We start from the raw sequence: 17,774 nt of genomic DNA, 5'->3' as shown, positions 1-17,774 counted from the left end.
GGTGCTGGGCCGTACAACACACACACACACACACACACACACACACACACACAAAGACGTACACACAGATTAATAATAATTAATAATAATTAGATATACACATGTGTGAAGGTACACACATGTACCTTCACAGATCATACATGCATGCAGATACAGAAATCCATGTGCTCACATAAATAGTATATTCATGAGCACAATACACAGAATAATGATTCACTACTAGTACAATCCGTCATTGATTCGTGGACAGGTCTGGCTTCTGTCACATCATTCCAACAAACAGGCGAGGATATCCCGGGGTTGAGAGGGCCGTTGGTATGCATCATATCTCATCTATTTACTGTGAGCGTTGGTAACCGTTTCGGACCACATTGGCACACTGTCACTCACCTATCTCCCTCTCCCCTCCTCTCTGCCTCAGCGGAACCTGACCTTCTCCTGCGTGGAGGCGCACTCCTTCCCCGTCTTCTTCAACGCCACCAGCTTCCTGCAGCTGCCCGGGCGGGCCAATCACAACGCGGCGTCGGTGGGCTTCCAGTTCCGCACGTGGAACCCCGACGGCCTGCTGCTGTTCAGTAACCTGGGCGACGGGACGCTGGAGGTGTCCCTGGAAGGCGGCCAGCTGGCGGTGCACATCAACGCCTCGCGGAGCGGGGGGCGGAGCCACCACGCCGACATGTCCTCAGGTAGGGGGCTGGGGAGGATGTGTGTGTGTGTGTGTGTGTGTCTGGGTGTGTGGGTGTGGGTGTGTTTGCTTTGTGTTGCATCATTCTTTCACTGTTCATGCAAAGTGAACTCTCCCCCCCACCCCCCCCCCCCACGATGTGCTTAAGCGTTTTGAAAGCGATGCCAGCTGAAGACGCGCTCTTGTTTTTATGCACTCCTTAATACTGTCTGTATTAAGGAGTGCATAAAAACAAGAAAGCCTTTTTCCTTCTCTTCTTCCTTCTTCCTCCCTTCATCTCCCTCTCAGTTTTGATATACTTAATTTCTTTCCTGTACTTCTTCAAAGAAGGCCGACTGTTGTCACCGCAGAACCAGCCATGTTGGTCAATTGAATGATTTAGCACCCCCCCAGTCTTTCCCCCGCACATAAAGGTGCATAAATAGGCTGTCGTACTGAAAAATTAATATATATCAATACATACATTAAACATTCCACAGGGGAATGACAGCTTTCACTTTAATTGCAGAGTGTGTACCACGCCTCCCAATTAGGTTTCAACACTTCTCAAATTGTCCTGCTTTTCCTTTACATTTCCACGGCTCCTCTCCTTCCATCCTTTGTTTTACTTGTTTAAATTTTTTACGCTTTTGCTTCTCCAGGCACTCTTCCCCCTCCTTCCTTCCCTCCCTCCCTCCCTCCCTCCTTGCCTCTCTCTCCTTCGCTCTCCCTACATCACGTTTTCTCATTGCTGCCCTCGTTGGGACACACTCATTTATTCCAGCCACTGTTGCTGTAATTGGCCATTATGCCCAAGGGTGGGGATTATTACAGAGTTCCCCTCTGGGCTAATTGTGCCCGCACCCGCCACTCCATGGGTATGGCTACAACACACAGACACACAGCATGCACACATGCACAAAAGCACTGGCATGCTTGAAACAGCCCACACCGCTGCTGCAACGGCGGCCTTTGATAGTATCTACAGAGAGAATGGAGAAGGTAGACGCACACCCCACTGTATACGTGAACGCCGGTCGATACCGGCCCTTGTAAGGAGAGGCTGAGCTCTCCTTAATAGAAAATACACAGAAGGAGAGAGAGAGCGGGAGAGAGAGAGGAAGGGATGGGGAGGGGTATGTTGGAGAGAGAGAGAGAGAGAGAGGGAGATTGTAGAGAGAGAGAGAGAGAGAGAGAGAGAGAGAGAGAGAGAGAGAGAGAGAGAGAGAGGGGAAGGAGAGCGGGAGGGACTGGAAGAGGGAGGTTGGAGAGAGAGGGAGAGAGAAAGAGAGGGGAAGGAGAGAGGGAGAGAGGGACAGGGAGAGAGAGGTTGGAGAGAGAGAGACAGAGAGAGAGAGGGAGGGAGGGAGGGGGGAGACAGGGATGGAGAGAAAAGCAAATAAGCACTTTCTTGTGTAAAAAGAAATCTTAAAGCCAATGTTAAGGAATATCCATCATATAATCTACAGGCTCCCATGAATATTTTTCGTGTGATTCATTACGATGATTTAAACTGGACAGAACAGACCTAGGTTTGGGTCGCGGGGGTAGAATGCAGGCTAGCTAGGGGAGAGATGAAACAGAGACGAGATAATGACAAGACGTTCCATATCTGTGATAGCGCTGCTGACCTGAATATCTCTTTATGACCTCATTCTCTATTGCCGTGGTAACCCTGAGGGCCCCCCAGGTCATTAAAGTTAATGGTCCTCTATGATTGGAAACATAGGGGCCACGGCGGGCCTGGTCTCACACTGGACACACACACACACACAAACACACACACACACACACATGCACATCCGAAAATACACACATGCTACCGTACATACACAAAGAAATTAATGAAATGCACATGCTTACACATACACATACAAACATACACATACACCATACAAACAGGTGAGCACTATATATGAATAGATACTATCAAATATTCAATGCAATCATCTCCAATCAACAAAATAATTGCATTCCTTACAGATGCATGTGAATGATCAATATTTTAACATGCATACAACAAGTGTGTACAAGTGTGTTTGTGTGTGCGTTTGTTTGCATGTCTATGTATCTTTGTCAATCAGTTTCAAAGTGAGTGAACCCCAGGTTTCAGCTGGAATTTGAACACTGTGAGATTTAACAATAACTTGTTTTGAAATGACAAGAGTTCTAGGAACGAGGCGCCGTGTTTTCCCAAGGGCCACGATCCCAGCCAGCTTTGTAATTCTTCTTTGAGTACCGTCGTTGTGTCTGAGCTTTATAACGAGCAACGTTGTACGAAGTGTGCCTCACACAGAGCGTGTCCGAGAGGCTTGACCCACTCTCTCTCGGCGATACCTCGTCGTCGGCGCCCCTTTGGTTGTGACGTCACTTCCGAGGCACTTTGACGTCACGACAAACAGACACCGACAGACGCCGGCGTTTGGTGCAGAGTGGCACGTTCACAGACTGGTTGCCCGTGACTGGCAAAAACTATTTAAAAAAAAAAATTTAACGACTGGTTTCTCGAAATTACGTTTTTAATTTAGTAACATTGACAAAATGCATGGATAACGATGTTGACGATCATATATGACATGTAATACATTTAATATAACACTTTCCTGGGGGAGGTATGATCTAATTCATCCGTCACTTTACTTTTAGCAACGCATTACCCCCCCTTCCCGCCCCCCACCATCTTGTCTCGCTTAAGGGCAGGACTAGCGTTTCCTTGATGTCTTCACAAAGCCACCAAAGCATTTCCTAAGCACTTTAATCATAACATGACATTCAAGCATATTTGTCCACAGTTCTGTGATGCTAGTCAGATAGATGTAAGACCTTGAAATCCTTGAATTCAGTGGCTACAAATAACACTTTTGGTGTGTGTGTGTGTGTGTGTGTGTGTGTGCGTGCATGTGCACAGTTGCGTGTCTGTGTGTAGGTGGGGAGTATTTGTTTTAATGTGTGTAAATGTTCTTGTGTGTTTGTGTGTGTGTGTGTGTGTGTGTGTGTGTGTGTGTGTGTGTGTAAACTAGAAGACACATCCATTCATTATTGAATTGTCAATCCCATATAGTTTCCATGGAAACAAAGGGCTTCCATGCAGCGGGACGTGAAACAGTCTATATGTTTCACTTTCAATTTTTTTTCATGTGCCATAACTATCCTGTCTCGCGGCCTTTGTTGATGCCAAGAGCAAAACTACTACTCATATCCTGGCTGTGGACATAAATACAGAGGCATAGCTTTGAGGAAATATCAGGCTACCCCGACAGAATTTATAGATATTGTGTTTCTATGATACATTAGCTGTCTGTGGTAGTGGAAGTAGTAAAAGATGTGATTGTATTAGCAACAAAGTTGTCCTGAAGTCTTGGTAGTAGATTTCAAAAAAAGCAACAGGTGTAATAGTAGCACTGATTTAAGTTGATTTGTATTATTAAGAGGCAATCAAATTGGCGTGGGAAGCCAAAAGAGAGTGTGTTAGGCGGCAAGATAGCGCATGACTCAAATGTCCTGCAAGAACTAGCTAGGCCCGTTCCATTGCGGGGTGTGACGATGTCCTATATGGAAGGGGTGTACAGTTTATGTAAGTGACACTTTCAGTCCCTTTGTGAGATCCCTTCCTCTTGTTTTTCCCTTTGCTTAAACAACGCAGACACTTCATACCCAAAGCATTGGGTGTAAAGTGATGCCCCGGGAACAATGACCAATAGCCACAGGCAGTGGCTTGAATCAGACAGGACCAAAGCAGAAGAGATGTTTTGCACTCCTAATCCTGTGACTTTGGTTTGTGTATGTGTGTGTGTGTGTGTGTGTGTGTGTGTGTGTGTGTGTGTGTGTGTGTGTGTGTGTGTGAGTGTGAGTCTGGGTGTGTGTGTGTGTGTGGATGGTTAAGTAATAATTCGGTTCCTTTGAGATGCAATTGCTATGACATTTGTGTGTCTGGGGTGAGTGTGTCTGTGTGTGAATGTGTGTGGGTGTGGGTTAGTCCAAGCTTATGCATTTATTTGCACAGTCAAAATATAACGCCCAAAATAATTACAATAACTACAAGAAGAAGAAAAAAGGCCATCCGAAAATTCATCCAAACTGGATCAATGTCTGATGAGGGTGACAAGTGTCGAGCGATAGAGACGGTGGACTGTGGATATAGATAGAAGTGTTTAGAATGGTGTTTAGAATGGCAGTGTTTAGAATGGCAGTGTTTAGAATGTCATATTTTGTATAGGTCATTTAGTTGCGAGCTAAAGATAAATTTATTTGAGATAAATCAGAACTTTCGAACTTAAGCCGAGCATTGTCTCGTATTCTTTAGCAATCTTCTAATATTTCTCTCTCTCTCATTCAACATTTGCTTTTCGATCTTTATTGCTTTCTGCAAATGTCTTGTTTTCAATGGCTCATCTTTTTTGATTTCAAAGTTAAATTTCCTTTTTTTTTTGCAGTTCTTTTGTTCTTCTCAGTTTCCACATTTCTGACAACTTGTTTTCACTTCTCTATTGTTCTCTCCCTCGCTTCCTTCCTCTATCTCTACCTTTCTCTCCCTCTCTTCCTCCCTCTCTCTCTACCTCTCTCCCTTTTCTCTCAAATTGGATCAGTCAGACGCTGACTGTCTTTTATCTGTCATTGATCCCTGAGGCAAATATGGCGGAAATCAATGGAAATATAATGCTCTCTATCTTCCTCCCTCGTGACACACACAAATACACACTTGTACACGCACACACACTTTTGTATGTACACACACACACACACACACACACACACATACACACACACACACTTGTACACACTCATTAATGCACACACACATGCACACGCGCACCCAAACACAAACTCCTTCGCAAGCTTACTTTCGTTCCTACAAACACACAGCCACAGCCCATTAGAAGCACACACATACACACAAAAACACACTTGTACAAACGCACACACTCATTGGTGCGCGCACACATACACATGCGCACCCACACACAAACTCCTTCGCAAGCTTACTTAGGTACATACAAACAGACACAACACATATGCACACACACACACACACACACACACACACACACACAAACACACAATCGTAAACACACACACACACATGCCATCGCCATTGCCAAAGCTGCCAGGGTATCTGGATGTCTTGCGTGGTCGTGTGCCAGACAATTTTCAACCCCAGGCGTTGGCTTCCAAGCCTCTGATACGTCAGATCCGCCCGTTTCTCTGGCTCGTCTAGACACACGCGTGACTTCATGATCGATGGCCCCATATTTTCCCCCCCGCCATGATTGAGTTCACCTTATATGAATCCAGCTATCGGGTATCATTGGAGTTTGTAGCTGACATTTTCTTTTTTTTTTCTTTTTCTTGGCGATGCTCCTATTGGGTGGTCTGGCGAAAGTCAGACACGCCCTCAACACAGTTGAAAAGAGAAAGGAATGGCGAAAGGAGGAGAAGAAAGCTATGGAGAAGTGATTTCTTACTGGTGTCTGAGAGAGTAATCAGACACCACCCTGTGTCTGCTGCTATGGGGGGCTGGCATGGGGAGTGGACAAAAACAGTCTTTGCCATCAACTCTGGCACACAGGGTATTTTTCCATCATGCCGTTCACACTTTTTGAGGGCAGTATTTTCTTTAATAAATCATTTACAGTATAGTTCCTTGTAAGTTCCTGGTCACAGAGATAGCGGCTAAATGCTACAGGTTTCATTATGGTTTTAAGATCCAATTTATTTGTGCATTTTCTGTGCATTTTCTGTCCTCATTATGTTCCTCTCGGTGGTTCTCTCGCTGTCTTCCTGACGTACGCAGACTTTACACCACGATCCTCTCATCTCCAGCCGGGGTTACATCAGCGTATCTCTCCTCACTTTCTGCTCACCTAGGGGCTCGGAGAGGGCCTGTTTTCTTTTTGCTGTTATGTGCTCGTCGGACCGAACTCTATCGCTCTCTTTCTCTCGCTCTCTCTCACTCACTCTCGCACTATCTCTCTTGTGCCCACTCACTCTCTCTCTCTCACTCTCTGTTTCTCTATCTCTCTCAACTTGCTCTCTCTATCGCATTCACTCTCTCTCTTGCGCGCTCTCTCTCTCTCTCACTGTCTGTCTCTTACTTCGCTCGCTCTCTGTCTCTCTTTCTTTCTCGCTCTCCTTGCTCAACTCAACTCCTGAACCCACTCTGTCTCCACCCCAGGCACACACCACCAGCCCCCCCCCCCCCCCCCCCAAGCAGCAGCAACCTAAAACCTTCAGCATGAACCATTCTGTGAAAGATCGCCCCCCTTCAGAAGTAATACACAAGAGTTGTGCCCCTTCACTTCAAAATTGTTTCAGGACAGTGATTTGACACACGTTTAGGCCTATTGCCTTTTAATATTGAATTTATGAAGTAAACTACAAATCTCCCCCTTTGCTTTTGATATAAAGTAGATTTACCAAGTGAAAAGCAAAAGTAACTTTCCCCTCATAGAGATGGACTCCCAAATAGGCCGCACCACCACAGGCTAACATTCGGGTTGCTCCCCATTGCCCTAGTATTTGCGGGCATTGAATTATTAACTTTTGTAAAACCACCAAAAAGCTGAGGTTCTATGAACAGCAAAGCTAAGAACCTTGGTCTTCAGTTTTATGACCTCTCAAGCAATAAAAAAGCCAATAATGTAAAGAAAGTAGAATAAGTCCAGTACACATTAGCGTAAAGGAAAGTAACTCTGGGATCCTGAATCTACGTACATCAACAACAAGTATTTAAAACAAATATGTAAGAGTTTATAGCAGAAATGTCCATGTGTATTTGTTTAATTTGCTTAATATCCCACAATGGAGCAATTCAAGCTAACTCCTGATGGCTGAATAGTTTAAAAACGCTAACAAACTGCGTGAACTTGGTTTTATCTTCGATATTCAAACTTTAAATGCTAGGGTTGGCGGGGGTGGGGGGGTTGTACGTCCGCTGGTTGTTGGCGGGGGGGGGGGGGGGGGACTGCGCTCCGCCTCCGATGCGAAATAACAATGGTGGACCTGTTTGTAATTCATTTATATATTTTGAAAATTGTAATGTAATAATTATTAACCTTAATTTTGCCCCCCCCCCCCCAGGTACTTGGGGCCCTACGCGCTCTGCGTACTCTGTGTATGGGGAGCGGCGGCGCTGCTAATAGCTTGCAAACTCTACAATAAAGATGGAAGAGGGTTACATATTTGGAACCAGGATGGATGTGGATGTGCAGAACAACATTTTTTATTTTATTTAATCTTTATTTCACCAGGAGAGTCCCATTGAGATTAAAAACCTCTCTTTCAAGGGAGTCCTGGCCAAGAGGCAGCAAAAAAGGCAGCAAAAGTTACAGTTACTACATACAGACAGCAATTAAAATTATGAAAAACAGTTACAAGTAAAGGAGATCGTCTCAAGTGCTCTCAGCCGGGATTTAAAAGCATTCAAAGAAATCAATTCTGTTATTTTCCAGTCTTTTTGCAGCATGTTCCATGTAGAAGGAGCAGAGTACATGAAAGCCCTTTTTCCCAATTCTGTGCGGGGAAATGGAACAGACAGCAACAACTGATCATTTGAACGCAAACCATAAGAATCAACACTTCTCCGTGTGATTAGATTACAGATGTAGGAGGGTAGTGGTCCAAGCCGTCCCACTCGAGAATACAATTCACAATGATGGGTCAGGGCTCCACAGTTAGTAAAAAACCTCAGCGATGCATGATAAACAGCGTCAATCTTACATAGATACTTAGCTGAGGCATTCATATACACTAGGTCCCCATAATCTAAAATGGATAAAAAAGTTGCAGTGACAAGCCGCTTTTTCACCTCAAAAGAGAAACAAAACTTATTTTGGAAGAAGAAACCCAATTTAAGTTTGAGTTTCTTCACAATATTGTCAATATGGGGCTTGAAGGTGAGGGAGTCATCAAGCAAGACACCAAGGTATTTATAAATATGAACCACCTCCCTCAAGAACCTTTCCCTCAAGAGTGGAAATTGTGGGGACAATTTGAGGTAATTTCTTAGTGTTGGAAAACAACATTAGTTTAGTCTTGTCAGTATTGAGGACTAGTTTTAGCTGCAGGAGTGTATGCTGGACCACATCAAAAGCTCTCTGCAGAGATTCAACAGCTTTAGTATGAGTTGATCCAAAACAGCAAATAACTGTCATCTGCTGTTTTGGATCAACATAGAGCCCATGATTGTGGCAATCGGTTACCTTAAAAGTATATTGTTTTGATTTAGCTTTTCTGGATATGTATGTGTCTAGCTCAATTTTGATGGAGCAGATTGGTGAAATAATCCTTCAAGATCCTTAAAAAAACACTGTAAAGAAAAGTGTTAAACTTTTTTCCTGAAATAACAAGGTGAAAAAGGGCCCCAGACTTGACTCATGTGTACCGACTCCTATCTTCTAAACCCTCTCCTCTCAATGCCAATACTCTCTCATTACTCAGTATTACCCTCCATCTCTGTGTGTTTGCTCCAGCTTGCTCTTCATAAGCTTCAGCTGTCGGTCGACCTTCCACCGCCGTCACTTTCCTCTGTTCCACCTTGTGTTCTTTCACAGTGGCTGTTGCTCTGGAAACCAGCCACGACACTTCCAAACATCGCAATGGATGGGCAACAAATTTCGGATAGTACACACTCAAATGTGTGGGCCTGTTTTTCAGAGGATATCTGATGGATGTTTAATTCAGTAATTACTTGACCTGTACATATTCCGTGTACAACTTCTCAAATTCATTATTGCTGTGGAAACAACACGGAAGAGCAACAACTGTACGAGTTAATTCCAAATTCCAAATTTATTTAAAGGGTTTTGTAGGCGTTGTATATATTAAGCAATACTATTGAGTAAAACAAATCAAAGTTTTGCTTTGAGTTATATAGATATAATGTTGTTTGGTTTATGTTTAATTTATAAGTTAGTTGGCTGGTATATGGTATATTTAAAGTGAGAAATAACTTATTCACCTTCTTATAAATGGCATATTTCAAGACAACCCCTGTTCCTTCCCACTACTTAGAATTCACAATGCAGGCTGATATAGCTAGGTCTGAAATCCAATTTATTTTCATTTATTCAACTTGTCATTCAAACACTAAAATAGGTCAAAGAGTAACTGGTCAGTTAGGTATTGGGTTTTATCAGGCCTAATTTGTGACTACTTATGTCAACAAAATGAGGGAGAAGAGAGTGATAACAAACATTGAATCGAGATAAATCTAAATTAAACTTCCCTACCTTCCTCCCATTATAGGGCCTCTGTTATCTATGACAGACAGGCTGAATATTGTTGTTTGGGTCCATGTGTATGCAGATGAGGTGTGCAGGTGTTTGTTTGTGTGTGTGTGTGTGTGTGTGTGTGTGTGTGTGTGTGTGTGTGTGTGTGTGTGTGTGTGTGTGTGTGTGTGTGCTCCGGTGTACACCCTCCTGCAAATAAACTCATCATTCAAAGCTATTGCAGCTAATGTAAACCAGGTGAAAGGCCAAAAGGTTCCCGGTTGTCTATTGTCTTTTATATTCAGAATGTAAATCCGAGGGACGGGATGGAAAGACGCACTTGGTTGTGATTTCATAATTTTCAACTTATATAGGGCCAATACACTGGGTGAAAAGTGGGATTTCCGTCCCCTTGCACGTCAGGAAATTCCTGCAAACCAGACCAATTTTCGGCAGCAAACGACAATTTCCACGTCGCGTCACTTCACGTTTTCGGCTGACACATTTCGTCGTATACGGATTCTCTCGCGGAGGCGTTAATGGCCCCGATTAGCATATGAATAGCAGCGAAACCGCGCTAGCTAGACGGATTTTCTCACCCAGGATTGGATGTAAACAAAACGGAAAATCATTTGTTATTGGCTGGCACCCTGGCCCTTTCTTTGCCCTGCCTAAAATTCCTCCCCAGGATTGGATGATAAGCCTACTTTTTAAACAGGAAACTCATTCGTGATTGGTTGACAGACATGTCACTCTAGGTCAGCCTGGGTCATTGTACATTTAAACCACACCCCCAACCCACATAAATGTAACCAGCCCGCTCCCACTATATCCAATAATATTAATTTTATTAATATTAAAATTAATAATTATTATATTGTATATTCATGTCATTGTTATCCTTTGGACTACAGTATTATGACCATAAAAACCAGAATATTTGCCAGGAACATGTTTATTCATAGAAAGATATAAACTTTATCCCTAGGGGAAATTCAGGGTCCAAGTAGCTTAGAGACAGATACATCATACATAACATACAACAAACAGGATTGCAGAAAGGAAGTTTCTGGAATCCAATCAACAATTAAGAATAACGATACTACACACTAGACAATGAGGATTAAGAAACTAAGAAAGATACTAAGTAACAGACAACAGACAAACAAGTTCCACGTTAATGTGCTGAGGCAGTATGATAAGGGTGACAGGGCAGGGACTAACCCTGTGGTACATGAGAGATCTGGTATGATTTGGTGAGGTGCAAATAAGTAAGGCAAGACAGTGCAATTTTAAGTCAGTAGACCTGCATTAAATACTAAAAACTAAAAATGGGTAGCAGCACAGAGATGTATTGTAAACCAGTGTGTGTTAAGGTGCAAAAGGTAAGGCAAGACAGTGCAAGTATGAGTTAGGAGACCAGCATTAGATATTAAATATGGGCTAACTAGAGTAGTTATGTTTACCTATTAGGGGAGGCCTGTGGCAGTGTAGAGATGGATTGAAGATATCGACAATAGATAAATAAATATGGCCAATAAAGTGCAGAATGTACAATGTAAACATTGGAAGAAAAAAAATAACAGTCAATAACATGCAATACTAGAGTTTAAAGTGAATTTAGTCCAGGCTGTTGGAGGGAGGGAGAGGCATTGCATGAGGGCTAACATAGTCAGTAGACATTGTAATTAGTGAGGTAAAAAAAACTGCAATTTTGCACAGAGCTCGGCAAGCTCCTTGCTGCGGTAGGACGGAGTCCGTACTATCCATCGCGACACCCCGCCAATGATGCCATCTTCCTCTTCCGACATCATATCTATGGTGGTGCTCTCCCAAAGGTCTCTCTCATCCTCAGCTAAAACACTCTGTCTTGCTTCCAGCAGCTGTAAAACAATAAAATAAAGACAATCAGTACTGCACGATGCAATGCGTATGGACAAAACACATCTATTAATGCACCTGAGAAACACTCATTCAGGGTAGAAAAAACAATGATGGTGCAATGTAATGGTTCATAGCTCAATGGTTCAAACTCATAGCTATAGCAACAGCAACACTTTCTAGTCTATCTTGTGACATCACTAACTGTTGAAAGTTAACAGTGAGCCACTGGCTGGTAGCTGATTTATTGTAGTCCAATTCAGATTTTTACCCGCATTCGGCCAGTGCAAATTTTAAACCCTGCTCACATTGACCAAAAACAGATCTTATCTAGTCTTACCCTATTTCTTCTCGATCGACTCCGAGCTGAACTCTTTACAGCTTCCACATGTACTGCAAGGTCTGGTTGCCTGTATATGTAAGTCCTGCGTACCGTCTCATAATATGTCTTGCAGGCAGCTGGGAAACAATTAAGAGAGTGGAATGAATAGAAAAAACCTTAAGTCACAGTAAAAATTGAACAAGGAAGGAGTTCTGCAGTAAGTTACTTACACACAATGTCGTCAGAATCAGCATGTTGTAAATCTGAACATGCAGACAACGCTCTGAGCAAATGTGTAGTCACAGACTCGTTATGAGGAGAGGACAGTCTGCGAAAACAAAATGAACGGTTAAGGTCGGCATCTGAATAAAATACCCATGACTAATCACTCATACGGCACATACATCGCTTATTTTAACCCATCTACAAGGCTAGGGTGTAATAAGGTTCTTAACATTTTAAACGAGGAAATGGCAACATACAATGGCGCCGCAATTTTTAATTCAAGACCCATCCGATAAGTCTATCGATGAAAGTGAATCTCAAAGTCAACGTATTCAGGATCAGATGCATACTCCACCATTTTAGCAAACTCCTATCATCTTTCCCCATGTAGGACAAGCGCACTGTCCTCCCTCTGTCAACAAACATTCCAAACATTCTGGCGCCATGTTAAAGCGACCTCCTGCTGAGCTCGGAACGCTACGGTCAGGATAGGCCACGACTTTACCGTAGACTATGGTCATTCTTAACATATCTAAATCCCATTTACCACCGGAATTCCCCTTTCACGTATCTAGATCAGTACAGCAGAATGAAAGCATTATTGTTTAAATCTTACCCTTGCTCTGGGTCGTAGGGCATATGATTTGTCTCGCCATTATGAAGTCGACGCACAGTTTCCTGTAAATCACAAGACCAAAACAAACACTTTAATAAAGCAACTTACACTGGTTCTGCTCATGGGTTATTTTACAAGGCTACTTTTAGCTGTTTGGGCTAGGCAGGCTACTTAAAAAACGCTTTACTTTAAGGCTACTTTTAGCAGAGCTAGCTAGGTAGCTAGCAATCACTGAACATAATCTTACCGCGATCTTTGGACTGTGTACCCGCCTTCTCTTCTTAGAGTTAGCGGTAGTGCTGGAGTCTTCCGTACAGACCCTTACAGACCCCCAAAATGCTGCCATCCGATCCTCCATGGACTGCATCCTTGATTGCGTTATTTTTAATTCAGCAGACATCTGTTGAAAGCCGTCATTGAGCTGCCGAGACAGGCCCGAGATTGCGTTCAACAGCCGCTTCTCTGTGTTCTGCGGACTGGCGGTAGCACTAAGGGTTCGCGTCAAGGGTTCGCATGCTGAGGAGTTCCAGGAGATAATCCGTAAAAAAGATGGCGACTAGTCATAGTAGCAGCTAAAGATAAAAAGTCAAAACGACATGAAACGTGAGAGTACAAGAACTCGTTTTAAGTACTCTTGGCCATGTCCTTGCACGTGATTGGACAAAGGGACCTTCGTGGCAAAGCCTGATTAAAACTAATGTTGAAATGAATTGTTTTGTGTGTCTTTTTTACATAACATTGGCCATTTCTAATGACATACACTACCATCCAAAAGTTTGGGGTCACCGGTTCATTTCTGCATTGAATTCCATTATATATCAGCTTCATGAAATAATCAACTGGAATGCTCTACGGTCATTATTATTGTACAAATATAAGTCAAGATGTCCTGAACACATATGGGATGGATTCGAGAGTGTTTGGCTTTGATTGTCTAATTCAAGGTGATTTTAGAGAATGAATACCAAGTGTGCAATATGCAGTCATCATTACAGAAGTTGAATTCTTTAAAATGTCTAAAAATGTAAACATTTCTCAAACAAAGCTTATAATCACACTTGTGTGCTAAACCATGAAAGAGTAAACAAAGCATTGTGGTTTATATTTTAGGCTCTTTAAAACTGCCAACTTTTATTGTGTTCACACAGAATTTTGCACACTTGGGATTCTCTCAATCACTTTTTAATTAGACATTGGAAATGGTTTGCATGGAACACTAAAATGTTCCCATAGTTGTTGAGCACATCTTGACTAATTTCTGTGCATTCATAATATTCATCAGGGGTCGGCAACCCTAGGCACGCGTGCCACCACTGGCACGTGGACGCATAATCATTGGCACACTTGCAATGCGCTACAATGCGGCAGCGTAATCATTACTACCGATTAGTTTTGCACTTTATTCCGTTTTGGGCATTTCCTCCCAGTGCAAATATGTTTAAATTAGTTACTGAAAGCAGTGTTCTGAATTGGGATCAATTAATCGTTTTTAAACCTATGTTGTGAGTAATAGAGAAGAAAATATTTAAAAGATTGTTGCAAGTGGCCTGTATGCATGGCCTTCACATGTTTTTTTGCAAAGCTGTACATGTCTTAAAGATATTGATGTGGATGTTTCCATCATTCTCATATAATGTAATTTACATTTTACATTTCTCACAGTGCAAATCTGTTTTTGAGTTTCTGAAAGCAGTATTTTAAGATGGGATATATGTAATTATAATTTGTAAGCCCATGTTGCAAATATAACGACAAAAAAAAACTTTAAAATGTTGATGCATGATTGTGATTCTGGTTATAATGGAGTTTAATGCTGAAATGAGCAGGTGACTTAAACTTATGAACTGTAGTATATTCAGTAATTAATCTAGCATACTTTCATTAAATAAATAAATTCAAGTTAAAATTTAAGAGTATAATTAGGCTATACTGAGCCTAATCTATTTATACCAGAGATTTTCTTAAAGTGAAGTTAATACCTTTGTATAGCTCATTTGCATGTGTATAGCTCACAGAATCTTCATTTACATGGGGGGGCCATGGGGGACGAAACCTGAACTTCTGTGACAATTTCCAGTGCTGCTTTTTGACGGGAATCCCGCTTTTCATGCAGTGTATACAGAAATGGGACTTCTGGACGTGGACATATCTCAAATGCAATTATGTTGTGTTTGTTATCACTTTACAGAAACAAGCTTTTTCACCATAAACATTTTCACATCATAGCTTTGCAATGATCACCTGCACAGTGTGTGAGTGTGTGTACGTATGTGTGTATGTGTGTGTCTCATGCCCCTTTAATTAGCAGCCCATGGGGCAATGGCACCATGAAACCCACAGAGACTCCCCGGTTGCAGAGAGGCCTTCTGCTTGTCTCAAAGCAGACCCCCGCATGTGGCGGTCTCTGCTACAACTAACACAAACACAAACAAGAACATTGTCCGTAAACACATAAATATCTGCGTTGACGGCTCGGTCAATTCGTTGCGTGCTGATGGCTGCTGATTGTCACAACATGTGTCGTAGTGCCAAAAACGTGGCGCTTCAGCGTGTGCGCTTGAAGCTACATCAAGTTGAACACACAACCCTGATGTGTTCCCGCCAGCCAGTGCACTAACTAACAACAACACCGACTCAGTTTGAAAAAAGAACAAAGAAAGAACGGCTGCATTCCCAGATGTGAAGAAGGGGGCGGAGGGGAAGATAGGACGTTTCTTCACTCTATTTCCCCCCCCCCCCCAGTATAGATGAAAGTACATCTTGGTTTCCACTTCATTGTATCCCCTTGAAAGCAGCCAGCTAAATCCAGCTTTGCGTCATCTCGGAATGAAAATAAATCCCCAGATACAGAGAGGTAGTTCATGACATCTAATTACAGCCCGTGATCCAAATTAAATAACAAACACATTTCCATTGGCAACCGCTGACAAAGATTATATTGCCATGCACTTGCTGACAATAAAAAAAATATATAAACATTATATATAATAGAGTGAATGCACTATGCTCACAGGTGCAAGACTGCAGTGTTCAAACGCAACCTCTCCTTGAACTCTGAACTTGCCTTAGAGTGTTTACGAGACAGGTCAGGAGCCACGGTCGGACAGACCTGTCAGAGGAAGAAAGAGAGGATTAAATACAAAGAAAGAAAGGAGCGAAGGGGTGGAGGAAACAAATAAATAAAGGATGGAGCAATGAAATAGAAGGAGAGAAAGAAATTAATAAAGGAAGGGATAATGGAAAGGAATGAATACATGATGGAGGGAAGGAAGAAATACAGAAGGAGAGCAACATAGAGGGATAAGAGAGACAAAGAAAGGGGGGAAAAGAGAGGCAGAAATGTCAAAAATAGAAATAAAGCAAAAAGAGGTAATGACTGGAGGGAGAGAGGGAACAAAGAAATGAAAGATGGAGGGAAGAAAGAGAGAGCGAGGGGGCGGAAGAGAAAGAACAAAGGTATTGATGGATAGCAAATATCGGAGCGAGGGAGAGAGAATAAGGGTGGTGGTGGCGGTGAGGGGGTATAAGAAGAGGAACAGAGATGGGTGTCACTAAAGGGTGATGCATGGAGGGCCAGTCTGATGAAAGCAAGCCGGCTTTTCTCTAGGCTCTAGTGGTAATGCCCTCGCCCTGAACATCACTCATATCTAATAGAGTACAGTGACAAGGAGAGAGCGAGGGGAGAAGACCCACTCAGAGAGGGGGAAAGACTCAGGTCTGCAACATTGGGGTGCATACAAACGCTGCAATATCCGAATCCACTCTGACTGTGCACACAAGAAGTACAGCATCCACAAGTAGCAGCCGTCATGGTAGGCAGGACTGAAATTCAGAGGAGAGTGGATGCACGTACACAAGCTCACACACACACACACACACACACACACATACACAAACACACACAAACACAGCAACTCACTGACACAGCAACTCACTGACACACATACACACACCCTAATAAACTTTCTTTCTCGCACACGCACACGGCAAACTCAGACACCCCCTGATAAAATTTTCTCTCAACCACACACACACAGATATACACACCGATATATAGACACACACACACACACACACACACACCAATAAGCACACACATCTCACACAGTGCTGCGACACCGTGGCACACACATGACCCTTCCTCAGCTACTGCAGTTGAGCCGTGTTGGGCGGGGAGGCTCCCCAGGGAACACGAGACTCTTGTCATCAGCAGGAATGGAAGAGTATGAAACAAACAAGGAGAGCAGGAGCAGAAGAAAGGCAGCCTTGTGAATACCTGCACTCACCTGGGGAGCGGGAAAGAGATGAGTAGGGAGGCTAAGATTATACCCCCTTTTATTTTTCCGCTCTCTCTCTCTTGACGTCAAACAACATGGGTGGTTCACAGAGAGGTAGCATTGGAGAGAGAGAGAGAGAGAGAGAGAGAGAGAAACATACACAGATAAAGAGAGATGAAAAGGTGCAAAGATGCCATCGTTGAGTATGGAAATGATGTGCTTGTTAACAACAGAGGAAGGGAGGGAGGGGAGCAGGAGAGAGGGAGAGCAGGGGGGAGGGGGGCATGGACAGACAGACAGATTAGATTGTTCTCTAACACCTATCACCCACTATCAGAGTTTTTCTGGCTACATTTCACATGACCAGTTGTCTCTTTTTTTTCCAAACAGAAAAAATATTATCTTTCTGTGTGCCAGTGGATGTATATTTCCACACTTTAATGCAATTGCATTACATGTTTTGAATTATAATTTGCTTTGGCGCCTAAGTGATTAATTGTCCAGGAAAATTCTAAGTCAAGTGGCCACTACGGCCAGTTGACCAAGAGATTTGTTTTACATCCTGTACGGCTAATAGAAACGT

At 42.9% G+C, this 17,774-nt stretch overlaps 1 protein-coding gene across 1 annotated transcript in view; it reads left to right on the top strand.

The window, feature by feature from the left end:
* cntnap2a (contactin associated protein 2a) overlaps positions 1 to 17,774 on the top strand; it is a gene marked incomplete at its 5' end in the record, with an annotated part of 370,887 nt that overhangs the window by 211,842 nt on the left and 141,271 nt on the right. The window contains one exon of the mRNA XM_084474889.1: positions 422 to 686. Coding sequence (XP_084331015.1) covers positions 422 to 686 — 265 coding nt within the window. The remainder of the gene's footprint in view (positions 1 to 421; positions 687 to 17,774) is intronic.

This window comes from Micromesistius poutassou (genome assembly GCF_964030765.1).
Source record: "Micromesistius poutassou genome assembly, chromosome: 11".
In the NCBI taxonomy this organism is placed as follows: domain Eukaryota; kingdom Metazoa; phylum Chordata; class Actinopteri; order Gadiformes; family Gadidae; genus Micromesistius; species Micromesistius poutassou.
This window is presented reverse-complemented; position numbering and strand designations above follow the sequence as displayed.